Raw genomic sequence first — 21,681 nt, 5'->3', positions numbered from 1 at the left:
TTGCATTTGATTTTGCTGGGTGCCAGGGGCTGCTACTGAGCTGTGAACTTGGCATAACTTTGGCATGTTTGAGGGTACTGATTTAAATCAGAATCAGAGACGCAGCTCCCCCATTTTATATTAACCCAAGGCTTTGTCTCCTCATAAAGCCTCAGGGCAAGCTTGGCTTTCAAGTCTGCTAACAACAGATTGCTCCACACTCTGGTTTTTGCCCATTTGTGGCAGTGACCATGGGGTGGAAGTAGTGGGGTTTGAATATTTCTCTTGCTTTCTTGCAAACTCAGCAATCTCATCAAAAGATACGATCCGTTATGTTGATCCAAAGTCCTATTGTATTGTATTGTATTGTATTGTATTGTATTGTAGGGGTGGGAGGGTGAGGGGGCTGTCAGAACATTTTCAGTACATTGCTAGACGCTTAAGTTCTTAGAATCTGAACCACAGGCTCTTGTAGATGAATGAGCACTTCAGGGTTGACTCTTGGAGAGGAGAAAAATATCATTGCAATTGATTATGGCCATACTCTAGATTATATTCTATAGTGAAAAGTGAAGGACATTCTGCCTTCAAAAAGGAAGTTGTAGAGAGGGAGGGTATAGCTCAGTGGTAGAGGGCGTGCTTAGTATGCACAAGGTCCTGGGTTCAATCCCCAGCACCTCCTCCAAATATAAAGACTTAATTTCCTCCCCCTCATTAAACAAAACGGTTAAGATGGTAACTTTAAAAAAACAAAAACAGAAACAAAAAGGAAGCTGTCATGCAGTGGCCACTTGCATTCTATGTAGCCATTTGACCGAAAGAAGTCATCACTGTAGCTTACTGCTCAAAGAGTGCTCCTGTCAAGTTTCTTTGTTTTTCCAAAACCTTCTAAAATGAGAATAGGAATTATAATATGGGTGTTAAAATATCTGCACTTTGAATATTAGTGAATATTTGCTCATTGTTTAGAAAAAAGCATTACTTTTATTGATGTGGTAAAACATGCACTTGGACCAAATCCAAAAGTACAAAAGAGAAATACAGTGCAAAGTAGGTTTCCCTTCTGCTCCTATTCCCAGTGCTACAGCAATCCAGTTAGCAGAGATGATTATATTTTCTGCTGCTTCCGAGATATTTCTATGCACACTGATTACTGAATTGCAGTTGGTGTTCTCTGACTCCTTAGTTCTCCTAAAGTGTTTCTAAGTTCTAAAAAAGTGCACTATAATTTCTTTTTATGTACAGTATGAGAATGAGGAGGGGTAGCCCTTAAACACTGTGACAATTTATATATATATATATATACACACACACACACATATATACACACATATATTTTTCCATATATGTTATATATATATGTATGCAATATATATGTAATACATATATGTAATCATACATATATTTTTTTTCCTGAGATGTTAACTATTTTTTCCTTTTATTATCTGAGATCATGAAAGAAACACAAGTCTAGAATAAAATATTAGAATTAGGGAAAGTTAGGGTAATGATAAACTATGCTGCTGATTTTTGAGATGATATATAAATTGAGGAGGCAGAAATTCCCAATCCTGTAAAGGGATTACTTTTTACCTATAATATGTGTAACCAAATTGGATCTCATCTATGTAGGAGGCTAACCAGGGAAATATGAATTACTAAGACAGCATATTCAATATCTCAAAATTATTTTTCATCTATATCTGAAACTCACAACTGGTTATAAGGTCTTTAGAACACTAAAAGAACAACAATATGGAGAATTATGAAAATTAAAAAAAAATCAAGGTCTATGAATATAATATGACAAGGAAAAAAAAAATCCTGAGATATAAAAAGCTAAATTGGAAAGAATTACTAGAAAGATTAGTAGAGGGAATTATTTCCCATTGATAGAGGAAGAGAATGCTGCCTTAATTAGTATATTTTCTTCCATTTAATTTTTAACATTGTAACGAAAGACTGGAATAATGACTATAAAATGAATCCTCACAGCTTTGAAATTGCATATGCTGTATGATTTTCATAATGTAATAAATTCCAAAAGTATTTATCACATAGAAACAAGTTCCCCAAATCCTTAACTAACTTTGGGGTGAGAGAAACTGATACACGTATTGAAAATATTCAAAGACCAAAGCAAGATATGAAGTGAAATATAGGACATGCATGTACAATAATTCTTAGATCTTGCTTTCAAAATTCTGAAACAAAAATCAGATTAGTACTATATAAAACATAATATCAACTTCTGAAGTTTAGGAACATCAAAGGGGCTGAAAGAGAAAAGGAAGAAGGCTTTATTTAATCTTGATCTTGATAATAAGTGCTATTCTTTGGGGCCAAATTGGAGTCAAGCTATTTTCTGACAAGAGCAAGAAGTCAATTAGAAAGTAAAAGATAAAGGTGCTATTCCCTTATCTCTGAGTGCCCCCAAAGACCTTATCCAGAGACCTTCCCTCTTCAGAATCAAAGGCCAGCCCTCAGCCAGAAATAACGAGAGCAATCTTTGTCTGACAATAAGGTAGCTGAGATTTCACAATGAAATTATAATCACTTCAATGAGGAGAAATATGAGGTAAGAAAATGGACTACAGGGTGAAAATCAGATCTAGAGAGAATGGATGACCATGACTGGAATAAACTTAAGACTAACGACACCTGGAGACCCTGAAGACACAAACATTTCAGCGAGGCCACAGGTTTTCTGAAAGTGCTCTGCAAACCCCAGTGTTACCCGGGCTGCTCAGCTGTATATTCCTCACTCATGTAGCAAATCTCTTTCTCACACACAACATATAAACACTCAGAGAAGCGGGGAGAAAAATAAAATAAAATAAAAACCTCTCTCCAAAAGGTTGAGTGCAAGATTCCAAAAATGCTGAATCAGTCTGAGGGCACAAAGAGGTTCAAATAGTGCTTCACTTATAGTTTAGTCACGAAGTGAGTCTGCCTTGATTTAGAATGACATTTCTGAAACTAGTGATGATTTCATTCTTTTTCTGGTGGTGGTGTTACAGTTAATACCACAGTTGATAGCTACAGACTCCTAAGTGATTGTTACTTTATAATCACACCTAGATACTCAGAGCATTTTACAATTAGGGCAGTTTTAACTTTCAAATAATCCTTCTAAGAAAAGATCCAATGGCCCTCATTTATAAATGGGATATCTAATTTTAGAAGCTTAACTTAAAATAGCCCAAGATATCTGCCCCTCCAGTGGAGAGATAAAACCAGTACTGTGTTTGCGAACAAGATAATAAAATTAAGCCTCCTCCTCAAAAAAAGAAAAAAAGATAAAGATCTGAGTGGATAGACACATCACAGTCTCTGTGAACCCACACAAAAATAAGCAGGGGATAGGCGTTGGGGTGGTTTCAGAGTGCGCCATTATTCACAGGAAAACAGCGAGATTCACTACGGAGGACATAATTCTTTTGGCAGTGACAGGACCTCATTCACAGAACCAGGACTGATGGTGCATGCACAGTCAGCGTGCCAAGCAGCACAGGACCTGGATGCCGGTCCCTAATGGTGAACTGAGATCATTGCTGGGGACACTCAGTGATCACATAAGGGACACTCTGTTTGCTCTCTGGGAGATGCAGTTCATTTGCACTAATTGCAGGCTTGGGGGCCTGGAGAAGGCAGCTCTGTGTACACATACTGTATTCCCTTTGTTAGCGAAGGTAGCTCTCACGGGCCCTGTTCCTCCTGGCATTGTGTGTGTGTGTGTGTATTAACAGAGAGATTTAGCTGCCTTTAAAATATATGTGCATTTCTAATTCTTTGCACTAGGCTTACTAATAGCTGGTGAGGGGAAGCTACAATATAATAGAGAATTACTTTCCGGAAAAGTTTAGCAGATAATTCATGGAATAAAAGAAATTCAAGGAAGCCAAACACAATTACTATGGTTTACAGGATTTGCCTTTCTTCAGAAAAGCTCAATTGAAAAAAAAAAAAATTCTATCTACTGATCTATTAACCACTTATCTATTAGGGTCATTTTCACAGACTGAATAATTCTCAAGAATATATCTTTTAAAATATTCTTCTTTCTTTTATTATCAAACAACTTTTGAAAAAATGTAAGATCAGGAATCTTATATCTTTCAAATGTAGAAACAGGTTATGGTGAAGACATCAAATAGTGTAAAAAGAGTATGAAATAAAACTAAGCATGCTGATATAGTAAACTTTTGACATTTTCAAGAGGCTTGGTTGACTGAAAAATAAGGATTTACTAAGAACTTGAAATATTGAAGATACATACTAATCACTGAGACAGGTAAACAAAAAAGTAGAAACAGTCCTCGTCCTGCCAATGTTTACAGTATAAGAGGAGGGGACAGACATGCACATTATAAAAAGTTACCTACAAGGACCAGGCTACATAATACCTCCTAAGTGAATGAGAAGTATAAGTTGTACTTCAATGGTTCAGACATGGACAGTCTTAAATTTTCATTATTAGAGTCAACAAGTGATTCCTAGAAAATATTTTAAAAATTATTGAATTCTGAATAAAAGAATAGGAGGTTCCAATGTGGGAAAGGCTTGTCAGACAGGTGAAGGTGTTTTATGAGTATGGGGTGTAGATGAGAGAAGAAAGTGGAGGAATAATGGGAGCCAAAGGTGACAGACATGACAAAAGTCAAACATGGGAGGACCTGAGCACTTGCCCAAAGAGTTTGAAGTAGTAGAAATAGAAGCTTATCCAAGTTTTGAGAAAGACAGTTAATGTGATCAAGTGCTGGCTCAAGAACCTTTAACTGATTGAGGAGTAACTGGAATTTGATAGGAATGGAGCCTGGAGGAATGGAGGTCAATTTGGGGAGGGTGGTCCACAAATGAGGTGATGAGGCAGTGAGCTAGGATGGGGCAGTGATATTTGGAAGGAAGAGATGAAAACTAATGGCCCAGTGGTCTTTTAAACCCAATATATATTAAACCTTGGGGAGAGAAGCATCAAAATCTGAGCTATCTGGGTGAAAAGAATTAGAGAAATCAGATAAGGGACTTTGTGAGCTGGTTTGCTTGTTTGTTTTATGGGAGAAGAGATTAAGTGGAATGTTGAATTTAAGTTGCTGAAGAAATGCTTGGATGAGGCAATCCAGGGGCAGTAGTCAGAAATATGGCTCTGGAACACAGAGGAGAAGTGAAGGCTGCAGGTAAATCTACAGTTTTTGAAGTTATGGGACTGGATGTCAACTCTAACAAGTTAAAGATGTCTAAATATAAGGTGACATTAATGTCAAGGGAAGGTTCCCTGGGCACATGAATTTGAAATATCAATTTACAGACAAATTCTCTAAGATGATGTAAGGATATATCATCCTTGTAAGCATTAGATCTAGCATCACCGCCACGAACCCTGTGAAGGACAAATATAATAGGATACAGTGTAGATGAAATACACCGAGCCGCAGGATTGTGATTTACCTTATGGCCGTCAGGAGGCACTTTGTCCTCAGCATGGTTAACAGCCCAGGGAAATGTGGTGGAGAGAGGATGAGTTCAGGTATTCCTTGGTCCAGATTTCAACTCTGCTACCATCACCTCAGTAAACTACCTTCAGCTACATTTCAGCATCTCATTTGTTAAGCAAATATACTGTGATTAGGGGACTGGAGGTAATATATGTCCTATATGCCTAGTGCACTGTATGCATTCATTAAAGGAGAGCTGCCATTATTTATTTTATTTTTATGTTTGTAATTTTATTATTAACAAGGATAAATCTACATTTCTAAGGGTAGAACTACACTGATTTCTATCACCAAAGTGACTCATATCAGAGAAAAACATTTCTGATCTGAGACACTGAAAGCTCATTATATGGTTTTTCTAGCGGCCATGGGCTAAATCCATGTGTCTGATGGAATTCTGAGCAAAAAGAGGGGAACTAGAATAAAATGGATATCCACATACGTGAATATTCATTGGTAATATTAGTAGAGCTTCATCGAGAAATTACCTATTTAAAAGTGACCACTGCCTTTATAGAGATATGGTTTGAAAGAAAAAGAAATATATAATTCTAAGTGTAAAATACAATTCAAAGAAGAAAAGATGAAGAAAATGAGTAATAGGGGTAAACTGAGGACTGTAAAACCTTTATTTACATAGAGAAAATAGCTCTTTTTGGTAAAGCATATAAGGAGTTAAAGATTGGTAGGCCTGATACTTATATACATATAGAATATTATGGAAAAAATTAGACTTCTTTTATACACACAGAAGGAAATAAGTTGATTTGTAGATGATTTCCAGAATGAAAGAAATAATCATTTCATTATGGAAACATTTATAATTCCATGTTTAAAGATGTACAGGTAAAATAGTGCTAAGAAATATATTTATGCTTCTATTCTGTGATATAAAACCCATGATACTGTAGCAGTTAAGAGCATGGGTTCTGGATTCAGATTTCCTATATATGAATTCCAGTTACTGGGCAAATTATTTAACTGTAGTGTACCTCAGTGTCCTCATCTGTAAAATAGTACCTAACTAATAGGACTGATAGGAGAATTAAATGAACTAACACATACCATGAGGGTAGGGAGTTCCAAGCACATGATAAGATCCAAAAGAAGTTAATTATTATATTATTTATTACCACTATTATCAATATTATTTTGTAATGGTATAAAGTTACCTCAGTAACTTTTCTCACTCTCTAAATGTGCCTCATTGATTATATTATTTATGGTCTGAATTGATGTCTGATATTAATTACTATTTTAGGTTCTTACAGGGTAGTGTTAACTAAAATATATGCAATGATTTTCTCAATATTGTTTGATGTGTCCTGTATCCAGCAAATGTGTATGGGAAGAAGAAAAAGGCAGGACAAAGACCCTGGGCTAGAAAAAATGTGATGAGGTTCCACTGGTGAAGAGCTGGGTAAATATATATAAAAGGGGGAAAAAGAGAATCCTAAACTTTCTCTTAGATAAACTTAAAAGAAAAACAAAGACATTTTCCAAAGATTTCTGGTTTGGGGCTGTTTCCTCCATCTCTGAACACTGGGAGAAGAGATGCCTAATTTATACATCTCCCATGTCCCATAACAAGAAAGAAAACGTAGTATAAGGACCACTTGCCCACCCAGGCTCTTGGAGCCAAGGTTTGTGGCATCTGATGACTCTCCAGAACTCCCAGACTTGGCCTGCACAGTTGTTCTCCATCATCCTCAGGCTCAGAGGTCCAGAGACAATCACATAGCTAGATTAGTCAGGAAGAGTTCAAACCAGCCCATTCTCCCTGGAGCCTTAAAGACTCCTTAGTCATAAAAATACCCCATTCCTCATGTCTAAGGTATAAATAGAAGGGAAAGGTGCTTCCTAGGTTCACTATGCCCCCCTAGTTATATAAATTTCTAGTTTCATCTGGGTCAAGAATGCTTCATTTGATTTGCCCTATACAAAGTAGAAATGAAATAGAAATCAATGACTGGGGCCTCTATGGCCATATATGTTACATTTTCAACTATAAGGTGTTAACCAGCAAGAAATTCTGTAACTGCTTTTTGACACCTCACTTCTGCTTCTTTGGTGATTACTTGTTTCCTCTCAGCTGAATTGTTTTGCTTCTCACGTCAAAGATCAACTAAGAAAACCATGTACTCTCAAGTTATTTTAAATCAATTACATGATGAAAAGTAAATATTTTGACAGAGATTTTCCAAATCAAAAAATGAAAAGTATCTAATTGCTTGAAAATTACCAAATCATTTGACAGTAAACAAGTTACAATATGAGCCGATAGTGATTTTTTAGCATTCAAACTCAGAAATCAATGACTGCTAGGGTCAGAGAATGTTTTTAACCAGTGTATTAGTGGAGGAAGTTATCCTCCTCCGAGTGACCAAGATGAAACCAGTTTTCAAGGTTTTACACTTTGGCACAGATTAGATTTTGGTCTCCTTATGTTCAAGGAAGAACATTTTTATAGGTATTATGAACAAGAAGGTAAAAAGTAAGCTTATAAATTTTCTCTTTGATAAAAATAATTGAGCATGAAATTCAGATACTATGTCACTATAGAAGCAGCACAGTAATAAATAAATATACAGGCATCAAAGTAGTTGCAGGAAATATCTTAAGAATAATACGTATGCTTGTGCTGTATACCAGAAACTGACACATTGTAACTGACTGTACTTCAGTTAAAAAGTTAGAGATTTTAAAAAAGAATAATATGTATGCAAGGTGCATGTGCTAACAGTTTTTCAACAGTTTTACCACAGACCTTAGATTTTCAATCCTCACTGATATGTCATTATTAATAAATAAATAACTGGAACAAAACTGTGGAAACTTACTCCCAGATTACAGACTAAGAGAATCCTACAGTTTTGCTTTGGTAACATTTAATTATAAATAATACTATGAAAAAATATATTTTATAAATAAAAATTTGGGCACTATATTAGTAATAAACATAAGAAAATTGCAAATCCGTACCTTGCACAAACACATATTGTATCTGTCTAATACTCTTTATATATGGGATATAATAGACAATAAACTAAAGGGATAACAAGTCTTTTCCTTGTTCAATGGTAAATTGCCTTCACAATATCAATGTATAAAGACATTTTCTCCAAATTGCCATACTGGGTGGTAAGGGAGGAGAGATGGGCATTTTGTAGCTATAGTGGACTGTAGTCATTGAAGTCGTTAATAAAAGCACATGGCACAGCCTTTGTTTACAAAGTGGTGAGTACAGAAAAATTTCTAAGGATAGATTGTATCTAATATTAACAGACTTCATAACTTTAAACAATCATATTCATTCATGACTTGGAACACCTTCTAAGAGATTTAAACCACTCACTATATTCCCATTAATACTGAATAAGTGAAACCAAAAATTGACGAAATTGAATGAATTGCTTGACATATCAAAATTAAAACTAATAAACTGGATGCAAGAATCATGTCCTTTCCATTTGATAGCATATTCTCTCTCTGAAGATAACTGTAATCGTATATATATACACATCTGAACATACACATGTGAAAAACCATATACATTTGAGCACACAGATTTAAGATATATTTAGCTACATCTAAAAGAGCTGATGAACCTAGAACAAATGTAAATGACTAACCTGGTGTTACTACTACTCCGTTTCCGTTGACCACAGGCCTCTCCTCCTCTTCCTCCTCAGGAGGCTCTATACTTGCTTTCTCCATGTTGCTCACTGACTTATTCCTCTTTCGTTTTCCTTCAGCGCTTGGAGTGGCTCCAGGAAGTATCTGGTCTGTTACATTTAATAATAATGGTGCTGGTTCTGCTGGAGGCTTTGGGGTACCGTAGTAATTGTCTGTAAACAATACAAAACACTATGGAGTTAAATATTTCATCTACTGGTATGCATAATTTGTAAAGAATGGAAATATTATGAACAAATTTGTATCCTAGCTTATATATATATATTTTATGGATACATACATATATACAATTTTATATCCTTTTATGTTTTTATATATACATATATATATATATATTTGTTGTTTCTATTGTATTTGGCTTTAATATTTAAATAAAGATATAGATCTATATGCATTCTAGCCTGGGTGCCAAACCAAAATATATACTTAGGTATTAGTCTCATATAGTACATAGCAATTCCAAATTAATCAAAAAATTTTGATAACAAGCCTTGACTATAACCTTTTAAAAAATAAGTATGTCTGAATAAGATGATTTCTTTTTTAAGCAAATCTCACAACATTCTGGAAAGCAAAGCACATTATGCTTTTCTCCAACTTTCAAAGGACTCTGGCTGTTACCCTTGATGTGCACAGCATCCCGGCTAGAGCCGCATCTCTACGCCCGCTGAGTGGTCCCCATGACGGCTGACAGTGAGCCTGCTGCTCTAATCATTCTTCTGATTACCACAGCTCTTTTTCCTACAGCTCCATGATCCCAGCTACCAAATCACTTGTTTCTCCCATCAGTCTGAGAGATTTCTTAAAGGAGACTAACTCCTGTTTATCTCTGTAAAAAGAGCCCGGCAAATAGTAGGCATGGAAGATATGCTTACTATGTGAACATCTTTATATAGTCAAGGCAAATTACTTTATTTAAAATAGTCTAAATTTTTTACTGATTTTTTTAAAAACACCGCTAGGTTTTTTTTTTTTTTTTTACCAATGTTACACTTTCTGCATCAACTTCAAACCCACATTGGTGTTTTAAGTTTATCGAATAATTTTTGCACTCATTTGCCCACTCACTCATTAAAATCTTTATTTAGTACTGACTATGTGCCCAGGCATTCCAGTACATGATTGAGAGAAAATGATGACTATGACACAATTCTAGTCTTCCAGATGCTCAGCGGTCCAGTGTGGAAGACAGGCGCATTTGACATTAATCATCTAAGCATTAAAACATGAAATAGGATTAAGCACTGCAATCAAGGTGGCATAGAGGAGGAAACACGCCTCATTATCTGCAGTGGCTACTGAAGACAAGTGGGAAAACTGTGCTCTGAAAGAAACAACCCTTAAGTAGAAGCTATGGGTTCTAGACTTGGCTTTTCGATATAACTACAATTCAAGCAAGTTACTTAGTAAGGCACAATTTCTTCATCTATAAATTGGGAATGGCAATATTTGCTATAATCACCTGAATTCTGGGTTGCAAACAACCAAATCTTACTCTAGTTAGATTAAACATGATAGGATGTGCTGAAAAGATATGAGATGGCTCGATGAGGGAAGGGCTGAAAACCTTTGGTGAAAGTGGGCAGGAGCAAAGGAGCCCAACATGGACACCCAAGTTGCCTCTGCCGGCCCTGGACACGGAAAGCCCAGCTGGTTTAGCTGTCACAGGCATCGTCCTCAGCTGCAGCTGCCTCGGGAGAATGAACTTCAGACTCTCCTCAGGAGCTCTGATTTGCTCATTTCCGGAAAAACTCTCAGGCAGGGTCATATCACTGGCTGCGCCTGTGTCTGAAGAGCCCCCAAGCTGCCAAGTTAGGACAAGAGAATGGCTGCCCTCCTTTGATCTGGGGAGGGGGCGTGCGGGGCCTTATCATCCATCTTATCTCAGGGCCCTCCCCAGTCAGAAGGGTCTTGGGATGCTGGGCAGGCCAAAGTGACAAACATCCACTGCACTTGTCCTGCTCACTGGGTTGTGGTGAGGATGAAGTAAGGGTTTATGAGGAAGAGCTCCATACTCTGTGAAACTGCAGTGGTTTTAATGGCAGTGTAAGCCTCATGCTGGTGCAAAGTGAGTGACTGCTCTGAACGCTAGCTGCCACTAATGCTGTTGCTCATTTTCATGGATATTCACAGTTGTAAGAATAATACAACAACAAAAAATTATCATGTAAAGTGGTTCCTATACCTGGAGAACTTTTATACAGAAGTCTGCAAAGTAGATGATATACATTTTGCTAAAGGTTACATTCTAATTTGATTTAGAGCATTTCAAATGAATCAGACCTTTGGATGTACTGGCCAAATTTTGGGCAAACAAAAAAACTGTTATTTGCTCTCCAGAAGTCTATGAACTATTGTTGTACTTCAGCATCCATAAGGGCTGGTACTGTTCTCAGTACACTGTTGTGCTTTCTGTGGAATCACACTACTTAACTTCTTATCTAATAAATATAATGTAAACTAGTAAATAGCCCTGCATGTCCCAATAAATAATATAATTTTGAGTAGTATTCTGAGATCTTCAGTGCTTTTAAGCATATATAGTACTAAGAAAAATGGATCACACTTCGGTGATTTTTTTTTTTCCAATTTGTCTTTTATGGTTTCAAGCTCACTGAGGTAGAAAAATAGCTTTTTTTAAGTAGAAATAAATGTATAGCTCAGGCTAAAAAAAAATTAAGTAACAGATTCCATTGAATTTATATTCCTAAATAATTACACCTCTTGGCATGTAATGTGATTATAAATTACACAGCAATATTCTGTTTCTACAATTTGATTTATGAAATTAATACTTTAGATTATTTTAATTAATTAAATTAGATTTAAAATTATAAATGTAAAAGGGTACAAATCATTAGTTAAGACTTAAGATTATCTTTATTAGTAATAATAATAGCAATTTAAAAGACGCATAGAAATAACCTATGCAGTTACTATGCCTGAGAAATATAATTCATGGAGAATAGGTTATTACCTTAAACCAAATGCATAAAACAAGGAAACCAGAAGTTGAAGAATCAGTCAGGTAGTCAGTTGGCTAAGTCACTGAAATGATTCTTTGAAGTAAGCATATACAAATAAATACACTAAGAATAAAATGTGCCTTTTAGGAAACATCAGCATGTTTTCAGGAAAAAAAAAAAACACCAAATATAATTTGTCCTGGGGGGAGGGTATAGCTCAGTAGTAGAGTGCATACTTAGCATACATGAGTGCCTGGGTTCAGTCCCCAGTACCTCCATTTAAAAATAATAATAATAATAAAACAAACAAACCTAACTACCCTCCCCCCAAAAGTGCCAAATACAATTTGTCCTGTTAAGAATTAAGCACCTCTGTGCACAGTGCCATCATTTAGTGAATTAAAATCTCAAAATACCATAACAATATGGTGTATGTTTAACAGCACAGATCATGGTGAGATAAACCGACTTTGAAGCCTGTGTTCCCTAATCTGGCTGCCTCTTTATATCCTTAAATAGATTTAGTTAAAGTGGGACCATGGGGGCTGTAAGATGACTACAGTCACACAAGCAACTACAAACACTACTACTATTATTAACATCACCATCACAATCTACTGAGCTGGACACTGTAAAGGGCATTTTACCTCTGAGCTCTTGTATCCGATGGGGATTAGAATGGAGTCATTTTGCCTCTGCAGTTAAAAGAAAATGGAGGCTCTAAAAATTATACTGTTTCCCAGTATTATACACAAAGCAAGTGGAAACCCTATATCCATTTGACTTAGGAATCTCATTTCTTTTAAAAATACTATATTGCTTCTCAAGAGGGGGAAAAAAAGTACAACGTAATTTGCAACCTGTCCAGAATTGACGACAGAGGACTTCATTCAAAGCCATAACCAACGAGCAGAACAGTATTACTTTCAAAAGAGAAAGGCAATGATTGCTACCAAATCATAAAGCAGGGACATTTTAGGTGATTTTTTTTCTTCTCCTCTTCCAAAAATTGTGTGTGTGTGTATGTGTGTGTGTGTTGAGGGATGGGGTGGGGATTGTAGGCTTTTCTGGCCCACTTTTCACTAACTCTATTTGTAAAAAATGATGTATTCATTAGCAGTTTCATGTAAGTTTAATATAAAATTTCACTAACTTAGTTGTTGAATATGATGACAAAATGGAAATAGTTCTAACATTGTTCATTTAATTCTATCATAATTAGGATAATCTATACATTTACATTGTTTAATTTTGAATCCATGCTTGGAAAATAAAAGAGACAATTATTTGAGGAACTTGATTTAACTTGACTTATTCTTCAGCTATGGCATTTTTTCACAAAAACACAGTTATGAAAGAGTGAAATGGTGAATGCAGTCATTTCTTGCATTGTAAATATGAAAAAGCTTTCCAGAAATTTGAAAAAAAGAATACTCTATAAAATGTTAATAATTGGTTTCAAAATAATAAAAATACTTAATAAATGCTCATTTACACTGAGCATTTATTAAAAGCTGCTACACTAATTCCTTAACAAAGGGAGAGGGACTAAAACAGACTACATTGTCATGACCTAAACCTCCCTAGAAAAGACTGAAAAATCTAATTCATTACCCGCTTTTATGCAGACCCTTCCTAAAGTCATCCAGAAGAGATGAAAATAGCTTTCTAAATAACTTTTTGTGTACTACATGTGAACACTATCGTGGAATTACTCCTTTGCCTTCTCCACACTTGTTAGACCAAATAATCTTTTCAAAAAGTTTTTATCTAAGTTTTTAAAAAAAAAATGTTTTTGGCTTTCTTCTGACCCTTCTCAGGTTTTCCTCTATCCACAGGATTTTAATGTTGAGGTCAAGGGGGGAAAAGATCAGAAAATGATCCCAATGAATTATGAATGGTTTACTTTTTTGTACCCATAGTCTTTACTGAAGAGTAATCGATACCAGATTAGTATTTTCTGAGATGCACTCTATTCTTTATGCTTTTAAGTTCTGCTGTTATAACAAGAAGTAGGAAAGACACTAAAAACTAATTTTAGGTGTGAGGAAATGAGAAAATGCTCATAGCAAACTGAAATACTTCAAAATGCATTTAGTTATTTCCAACACTTCCCTCTAAACAAGATCAGTTTTCATGAAAGAATCATGTGATTTGTCATTTAGTTCATTTGGCTTTTTAAACAGTAGACTCAGATGCCGACTCTGTTGTTTCTGTCCTTTGGTTGTATAATAATAACATGTGTAGATTTTACACCAAATAACCATAGATCTTTCTACATGGCACCCAAGTTGAGAAGTTTTAGAAAGATAATATTCTTGTCTTCCAGATACCTAACAGATTAAGGTCTTGACCCCTATTCCTCCCCAAAATTCTCAGTGCTTTAATTTTTATTTTGGTAACCAGAAAGAATCAATTCTGGATAATAAGTTAGTGGAAGAGAGATGACTGCCTCCAGGCACTCCAGGGCATGTGTACAGCACAGCTTACCACTGAGATCCCCAGAGAGCTTGAGACTATCTCCCTGTGTTGGAAAGAATGCATGGAAAAACTTGAGAGGTTGAGAATCTCATCTTATTTATTTATTTTTTTTACAATTTTATAAATGGAGCAAATAATTTGCTATTTGACCTCCTAATGGCACCTGCATAATTTGACTCTGACATTAAACGGAGACAAGAGATTCAGAGTTCCAGATCCACTCATAATTATGTTAGAAATCTGACAGATCATAAGTAAATAGCTACTTTTATCCACATCAGAGATTTAGAGGCATATTAATAGAAACAGATAAATCATGAGAGGGTTCTACAATGAAACTTTAAGACGTGTTCAACATACTACACAAGAGATAGTAATGACTTAAAATTAGTGCCAAAACCAATCATAAGATGGTCTTGCCATGGCAAGAATCATAGTCATATCGCTACAGAGTTCAATTTCTAATTTACTAGTCAGAAATTCTGTTAATACAAAGCAAAGTTGAAAGTGTAACCTAGAAAATATTCTACTTTTCTGAAACTGTACTTCCTACCAGAAAATAAGACTAAAAGTCTCACTTTAGAATGTTTTTGACAACTGATTTTTGAAGTTATTTTTGTAAGCAGCTCTGTCTGATACTTAAATTTGATCTCCCCCCACAGGTATCATTTCATCATTTCATATATAGTTAGTAGCTTGAAACCAAGATGCAAAAAGCCTCTCTGACCTCAAAAGATTATGTATTTTTCTCTTGTGGTGAAAAGCATTGATCTCACATGTGACAAAAATAGGAAAGAAAACCATCTAAAATGATATTTTGTCACTGATACTTCTACTGAACAGTAAATTGTTAATTTTCTAAGAAATTCAATGTTGAATGTGACTTTCAAAATGTGGAAAATTGTACAATGTGAAAAATTGTGCAATTTGAAAATTGAATTTCTCTGCAACAAACCCCACCTGGTTTAATACTATGATTCCCAGTGATGTACATTCTGAATGTCACTGTCTTTAATTGTTCAGCAATACTCTCCAAAAATCGTGTAGACAGTTTAATCTGACTAACATTTTCTGAAACTTGTTTCCAAGTTCTCATTAAGTTCCTTGTGGTCATTCTGATGAAAATTTTCATTTATTCATGTTAGGCAGTGTTGACAGACACAGGACATATCTTTGCAAAATAGACTGGCCAGAGTAGGTGGTTTCCTTATTTTAAAAAATCAAATACCCTTCCCTTTAGTGACTTTTCCCCTTCAGGCATTATTCAGAAGAGTTCAGAACATTTCCTACCTATGCCAAGTAAGATATGTAAAGAAGTCATGAAAAGAAATCTTTAGAACAGAAAGAAGTTACAAATGATTTTTCAGTGTCAAATATATATCTACTTTCAGAGTAAAGCATTTGAACATTTATAACTATAGTAACAAAAAACTTAACAAGCCCAATCCACAATCATATCACATTTAAATAATATTAAATTCCTTAGAGCAGCACTGTCTAGTGAAAATGTAATGTGAGCCACAAATCCAGCCACATATGTGATTTAAAATTTTGTTTTTGCAAATGAAACCTGACAAAGGCTTGATCTCCAGAATATATAAGCAGCTTACATGATTTAATAAGAAAAAACAAACAACCCAATCCAAAAATGGGCAGAAGACCTACACAAGCAATTCTCCAAGGAAGACATACAAATGATCAAAAAGCACATGAAAAAATGCTCAATATCACTAATTATCAGAGAAATGCAAATCAAAACTACAATGAGGTATCATCTCACACCAGTCAGAATGGCCATCATTCAAAAGTCCACAAATGACAAATGCTGGAGAGGCTGTGGAGAAAAGGGAACCCTCCTACACTGCTGGTGGGAATGCAGTTTGGTGCAGCCACTATGGAAAACAGTATGGAGATTCCTCAAAAGACAAGGAATAGACTTACTGTATGACCCAGGAATCCCTCTCCTGGGCATATAACCAGAAGGAACCCTATTTCAGGATGACACCTCCACCCCAATGTTCATAGCAGCACTATTTACAATAGCCAAGACATGGAAACAGCCTAAATATCCATCAACAGATGACTGGATAAAGATGTGGTATATGTATATAATGGAATACTATTCAGCTATAAAAAACGACAACATAATGCCATTTGCAGCAACATGGATGCTCCTGGAGAATGTCATTCTAAGTGAAGTAAGCCAGAAAGAGAAAGAAAAATACCATATGAGATCACTCATATGCGGAATCTCAAAAAAAAAAAAAAAAAAAGAACCAACAACAACAACATAAATACAAAACAGAAACAGACTCATATAGACATAGAATGCAGACTTGTGGTTGCCAGGGGGACGGGGGGTGGGAAGGGACAGACTGGGATTTCAAAATGTAGAACAGATAAACCAGATTGTGCTGTATAGCACAGGGAAATATATACAGGATCTTGTGGTGGCTCACAGCAAAAGAGAATGTGACAATGAATGTATGTATGTTCATGTACAACTGAAAAATTGTGCTCTACACTGGAACTTGAGACAACATTGTAAAATGACTCTAACTCAAAAAAAATGTTAAAAAAATTTTCTAGTTTGCCACACTAAAAAGAGAAAAAGGAAGGTGAGAATTATTATAATAACATATTTGATTTTACTCAATATATTAAAAATATTACTATTTCAATACATGGTTAATATAAAAAGTTATGAATCCTATATTTTATTTTTTTAAATATTTTTACTTTTTTTCTTACTGTCTTCAAAACTCACTGTATAGCTTATAGTGTAAGCACATTTTAATTCAGACAAGCCCCATTTAAAGTGCTGAATAGCCATATAAGCCCAGTGACTACAATACTGAACACCACAGCCGTACACTTTACAATAACAGTTTAGGTTACCATATTATCACTACTAAGCGATTCATTTTTCTCATAAACAATTGAATGAAAAAAGTCTCTGCTTTAAATGACTGAGAAAACTGAGTAAACACCAAAATACAATGACAATTTCAGATGACATTGTGTCAATATTCTTTTGTTTAATTTCTTTGCTGCACTGAATCCAATTTTCTTTCTCTTCTATACAGTTTATGTATGCCATTTCTAATTTTCTTTAGGTCTTGTTAAGTGGCTGGATCACCACTCTGATAAACTAATTTAAACTAGATGCCAACTAAAATCAGCTTAATATATCTCGTATAATTCTTGCATTTTAAAACTCTAATCCAAAAAGTTGGTCATGAAGTTTGGTCAATGCCGTAGGGGACATATTTTTTAGAACATATCTTTTGGTGTTCTCAAGTCACAATGGAGATGTTTCCTGGGTAGTTAGGGTATCTAGTGGGCTAAATGTGATGATTCTTGGGGAACATAAGCAAAATGCCAGTGCAAAGATTTTTGGAAAACAGCACTGAAGAAAATTATATTGTAATTCCAGTTATTACCAAATTTATATGTCTGCCTTTTTGAGTGGAATCCATATGCAGTTGTGTTATTAATGCAATTAATTATTTAAGTTTTAAGTTTCTGGTGAGCTCAGTCCTTAATAGACAGTCCCTTCATGGCTCAGTAAATAAGAAAGTAGGAGTGAAATTCTGATGGATTTTTAAATGGGCATTTGTACAAAGCTCAGTGGATTCCTGTGATAGTCATCCTGATTAAATTTACTTCTTCAAAAATTGATAAAGTAAACTAAACCTTTCAAGGACAGTATTATTTTTCTCACACAACATTTATGGCTGGTCATACAACTTCCTTCTCTCAATGGTGCTATTAACTGCAATACTATAAAGTTATTAAGAAATTAGGAGACCTCTAAGAATTTCTTTTGTCACTGTCTTCCAAGTACAATACCTGGGGAAATTCTGATTAATCTTAATTTGATTGTTGGTTAATGACTACAGAAATTTGACGAATATCTAATTTCTAATTCTTAGTCGCTAAGAAAAGTCAGAAACATTTTACTTCTACTTGGAAAATTTGTCTGCTGGATTTTTCCAAGCTTGCACAGGAAAGAGCTCTGCATGTAGTCTTAGGCTCTGGGTCCTAATCAAGGTTCTACTGCTAACTTCCTAAAAGACATTGGATTAGGCATTAAACAACTCTGAATACTAGTTTCCTCATTTGTAAAATGACAGAATTGGGTCGTAAGTCTAAAGTACTCACCTCCAAAATTCTGCAAATTTTTAAAGGATGTAATGACAACAGGTTACATTTCTTTGCCATCGTATCAGAAAGTCCTGAATTGACAATGAGTAGAGAATGACAATAAATTGTAGCCAACAATTTCAATTACTTGAGAGCATGGATTCATTTGCTTTCTTGACACAAATGTGGAAAACTGTCATGTTACTCTCTCTTTATATTTCTTTGCAAATTCCCTTCTGGGAAAATGGTTATGGTTGCAGTTTATTTCTATTTTTGCTCCAAGTCTTTCATTTGCACCCATCCCTGTTGGTGAATTAGACAGTGCGTAAGTATATCCCTCATGGGATGTGAACTATGATTACTTTGTAGAAGGCCATATATGAAGTACTTCAACTTTATATTTTAGTCCTTGTGATACCTTTAAAAATTTATGACTTTTAAAAGTCAGCATTTTCATTGTGACCTGTGAGACAATTACAAACATAAATCCTAAATATTAGAGTATAGTTAAAGTTAGCAGAAATTTAGATTTAAGAGAATCAATTTATAAGTCAGGAAAACAATGAACAGCCCAAAAGTTAAAGAAAATAAGAGTTTTTGGTATTTATCTACAAGGCTTGTGTAACTGTAGCAAGTCTTGAATAATCCATATATGTTTTTTGAATCAATAAACTACAACCTATGAAAATCAACATTGGGAAAAAGATAATTCTGTCAGAACTGCTGGCAATTTATATTTAAAGCTCCAAAAACCAACCACTAATTCTTCAAAGATGTAATTTTTAATTGAGGTACACTTCCCCTAATCCTCAAGTTTTTACGTTATAATTTTGCCTTTCACATCATCCTTCTCACTGTGTAGTAAATTATGAAAGTATCAGAAACAAAAGCTTATTGTAGAAAAATTGTTACATTAATGAAGGAAGAGAAAAGTAGAGGGAGAAACGTATAAATTAAAAAAAGATCAGAAAAGAATAGAAAGAAGAAAAATGAGGAGGAAGAAGAGAAGAAGAAAGAGTTGGAGGAAAAAGTGTAAAAGGAAGAAGATTAGAAAGGGTAGACTGAAGATGAGGGTGAAGAGGAGGGCTGTGAAGTGCCTTTTCAAGAAGCTGTAGAGTTCCAATATTATTCTGGAGTGACATGCTGGTCCAAAGCCATGAATAGGTACTCATCTGTCATCACCTCCTAACTGATCACAGGCTAAGCTACACTGTCCCATATGGCAGCCACTTGCTACATCTGGCTGTTGAGGACTTGAAATTTGGCTGGTTTGAATCAAGAAGCTCTGTAAGTATAAAATCCACACTAGATTTGGAAGAAAGTACAAAAATGTAAAGCACCCTAGTAATCATTTTTACATTGATTACATGTGAAAGTGATAACGTTTAGACTGCATAATGTTTCAATTCCTCTTCTAGTTCTTCAGAAAAAAATAAGACTCAATAAATAGTCAATTACCGGTAGCAGGTAAAGACATCCATAACTAATAAGAGCGGGTGAAGGTAAGGGTTAGGGTCAATCCAAAGGTCCAGGACTGTAACAGACACTTGATGGACAAGAAGCTCAGTCAGCAAGAGGCTTCAAGGATCACCAGGGGGCTGAGACTCTCAGAAGTTGACCAAGCCAATTATTCTGTCTTTCACTCAGCAAATATTTACTGAGAGCCTACTAAGTGCCAGGCGTGAGTTATCTCAAGGCACAATGATGAACAAAACATGCAGGTCCTCCATGAAGCTTACCTTCTCCTGAGGAGACAGATATTAGTCACATAATCACACAAATACAAAATTATAAACTGACAAGAGCTATAAAGGTCAGGCAGTAGTGTTCTGAGAACTCAGAAGAGTTCAAGTTAGGCCTGTTAAGAAAAAAATGGGATATGATTGAAAACCAGTCCCCTTCCTCCATCTGGGTCAAAACATTTCTGGGTCATTACAGATCTTTAGGACATGCATGTGGCTTTCCTAACAATAAGAAATAAAATGCGTTTATTGTTTCTGAAACTTGTCCCAAGGACTTCTCTGAAGATCAAATAGCTGAACCATACGGAAGATGATACATGTGTGAATATGTGCATGTTTGTGTGTTCTCCCCAAATGCATACCGAGTTGCTTGTAAAAGCTAATTGTGAAATTTGGCTAAATAGTTAGCCAGATAAGTTTTTCCTTTTTCAATTTAACTCAAGACACAGTCTATGTTATAAAATATTTCTAACATTCCGATAACCAAAGGGCTATGTGGTTTGAAATTTAAAGCTTTTTTCTTATGATATGAAACTAACTGAAGGTATATTTGATGGCAAGCTTAACACGATGATTAATCTCTTTCCCATGTCCCCACCCTGCCCCTTTGGGACTACAGCAATACGGTCTGTTCTCAGACTGATTCCCTGCGTGGACTTGTCATCTCTTGCTTCCGGCAGTGGGGACAGGAGTGGCGTCAGTGAGAGGCCGGCCTCCCCACAGCACTGGTGTCTATATTAAGATTAGAAAGATGAGTAGAATCAAGTAAAGGTTCAAGAGTTACAGGGAGGAAAAGCATTCCAGGCTGAAGAAATAAACCTGCAAAAGCCCTGGCTCTGGAGGAAGAATAAATAGTTCCTTGGAAAAACTAAAAGGAGAACAACGTGGTTGGTTGGACAACAAGGGGGAGCCCTGAGGTTAGAGATCATATGGAGCCTAAAAGACTTTGTTAAAGCTCTGGGTTAATTTTCAAAAAGTAAAGATTGGCCTTGGACGATTGCCACAATGGGAGGCAGACCAACCAAAATGAGATTTATTTTAAAAGTCGGGTCAGCATAAGAGGGATTCAAGTAGCCTATTTTAGGATCTCCTATTATTCCTTTTTCTAAATAGTCTTTATAAAAAGCTGCAGGACAATGTAGGTGTTTTTTGGTATCAAAATTCTGATATGCAAAC

The 21,681-nt window shown here is 35.4% G+C and overlaps 1 protein-coding gene across 5 annotated transcripts in view; it reads right to left on the bottom strand.

Annotated features, from left to right (window-relative positions):
* Nucleotides 1-21,681, bottom strand: part of MAGI2 (membrane associated guanylate kinase, WW and PDZ domain containing 2) — a 1,116,223-nt gene that overhangs the window by 416,484 nt on the left and 678,058 nt on the right. For all 5 annotated transcript variants that reach the window (XM_032484131.1, XM_032484132.1, XM_032484133.1 and 2 more), the window contains exon 4: nucleotides 9,107-9,322. In XM_032484131.1, coding sequence (XP_032340022.1) covers nucleotides 9,107-9,322 — 216 coding nt within the window. The remainder of the gene's footprint in view (nucleotides 1-9,106; nucleotides 9,323-21,681) is intronic.

This window comes from Camelus ferus, chromosome 7, assembly GCF_009834535.1.
Source record: "Camelus ferus isolate YT-003-E chromosome 7, BCGSAC_Cfer_1.0, whole genome shotgun sequence".
In the NCBI taxonomy this organism is placed as follows: domain Eukaryota; kingdom Metazoa; phylum Chordata; class Mammalia; order Artiodactyla; family Camelidae; genus Camelus; species Camelus ferus.
The sequence above is the reverse complement of the archived record's forward strand: the minus strand, read 5'-3'. Positions and strand labels throughout refer to the sequence as shown.